The sequence below is a fragment of the Manacus vitellinus genome, unplaced genomic scaffold (genome assembly GCF_001715985.3).
Source record: "Manacus vitellinus isolate BGI_N305 unplaced genomic scaffold, ASM171598v3 scaffold_494_pilon, whole genome shotgun sequence".
Taxonomy (NCBI): domain Eukaryota; kingdom Metazoa; phylum Chordata; class Aves; order Passeriformes; family Pipridae; genus Manacus; species Manacus vitellinus.
In genome coordinates, this window is record NW_021940598.1 from 1 (window position 1) to 1496 (window position 1496).

The 1496-nt window shown below is 64.0% G+C and overlaps 1 protein-coding gene across 1 annotated transcript in view; it reads right to left on the reverse strand.

The window, feature by feature from the left end:
- Positions 1-121: 121 nt before the first annotated feature.
- The window catches only part of LOC108638980 (low-density lipoprotein receptor-related protein 1-like), a gene marked incomplete at both ends in the record, with an annotated part of 6440 nt that continues 5065 nt past the window's right edge, over positions 122-1496 (reverse strand). The window contains 3 exons of the mRNA XM_029962635.1: positions 122-314; positions 765-969; positions 1311-1494. Coding sequence (XP_029818495.1) covers positions 122-314; positions 765-969; positions 1311-1494 — 582 coding nt within the window. The remainder of the gene's footprint in view (positions 315-764; positions 970-1310; positions 1495-1496) is intronic.

Consider the following 1496-nt stretch of genomic DNA (forward strand, 5'->3'; position numbering starts at 1 on the left):
TACAGGGGCACAGGGCACTGGGGACACCCGGTCTGCCCGAGTGGCTTCCCCTTCCCCTGGCCTGCAGACAGGCTGGGGGGCAGAGCTGGGGAGGCTGCGGGGACGGGCAGAGGGTCCTTACAGCTGTCGGTGTCGTTGGCCACGGCGATGATGCCCATGGGCTGCTGGGGGATGTCCACGCGCAGCAGCTTCATGTCGGTGCCCACGTACTTGTTGGCGCGTTGCACGGCCCGGCGCACCCAGTCCGTCCAGAAGATGTAATCGCCGTACACGGCCAGGCCAAAGGGGTGCACGGGCTCCGACTTCAGGATCACCTGCCAGGCACAGAACGGTGGAGTGGGCTGGGTTGGAAGGGACACTGAAGATCACCCAGTTCCCAACCCCCTGCTATGGGCAGCGACACCTCCCACTAGACCAGGTGGCTCCAAGTCCCGTCCAACCTGGCCGTGAGCACTTCCCAGACTCCACCACCTCCCTGGGCAGCCTGTTCCAACATTTAACAACCCCTTCCACAAAGAAATTCCTTCTGATGGTCAACCTGAACCTCCCCTGGTGCAGCTTGAGGCTATGTCCTCACTTCCCAGGGACACAGGTGAGCCGTGAGCAGGAGGAACCCGCTGTGAGACACAGCCCCACAGCCCCCCAAACACAGAGTGTCCTCCCCTGGGGGATGTCTGATCTCCCCCAGCCCCGGGGATAGCTCTGCCTCCCTCTGACCACGCTCCAGCCCCAGTTTGGACACTCTCCTCCCCGTCAGGACTCACGTGCCGGTTGGAGCCGTCGTACTCGCAGCGCTCGATCTTGTCCAGCGTGGCATCAGAGAAGTAAATCTTCTCGGCCTTGTGGTCGATGGCCAGCCCGTTGGGCGTCCGTATGTCCTGGTCGATGATGATGAGCATGTTGGCACCAGAGAGGGTGGCTCGCATGATGCTGGGGTGCTGCTCGTTCCAGTTGGTCCAGAACATGAGGCTGGAAGGGGAGAGACACCCTCTGCAGCCCCAGCTCAGCCCACCCCTCCACAGCTGGGGGGCTCCCGGGGACTCAGGGATGGATGGGACATCACTCCCACACAAAAGGGAGTGGGAGGGGGATGGAAGAGGCTGCTGCAGCCAGCTGGGAGATGTGGATGGGGGTGGGACAGGGGGCCTGTTGTTCCTTCGGGGTGCTGAAGGATTCGTGGTGAGGGGGGCACGCGGCCCTTCCTCCCTGGGGTCCAGCCCTCTCTGTGCTGGGATCCAGAGCTTCCACCCCAGGAAGGGGACCACGTGGACCCCTGGGGGGGGCTGGCTGGACCCTCAACAGCCACTCACTTCTGGCACTCGTCCAGCACGAAGGCGCGGGGGTGATCGTCCCCCGACATGGTGATCACCGTCTCCCTCTCGAAGGCCCCGACGCGACTCTGGTCCACGGTGTGCCGGGTGATGGTGGACGTGGTGTAGCTCGTCCAGTACAGCGTGTCCCAGCCACGGTGATACGCCAGCCCCTCCACCGAGCCC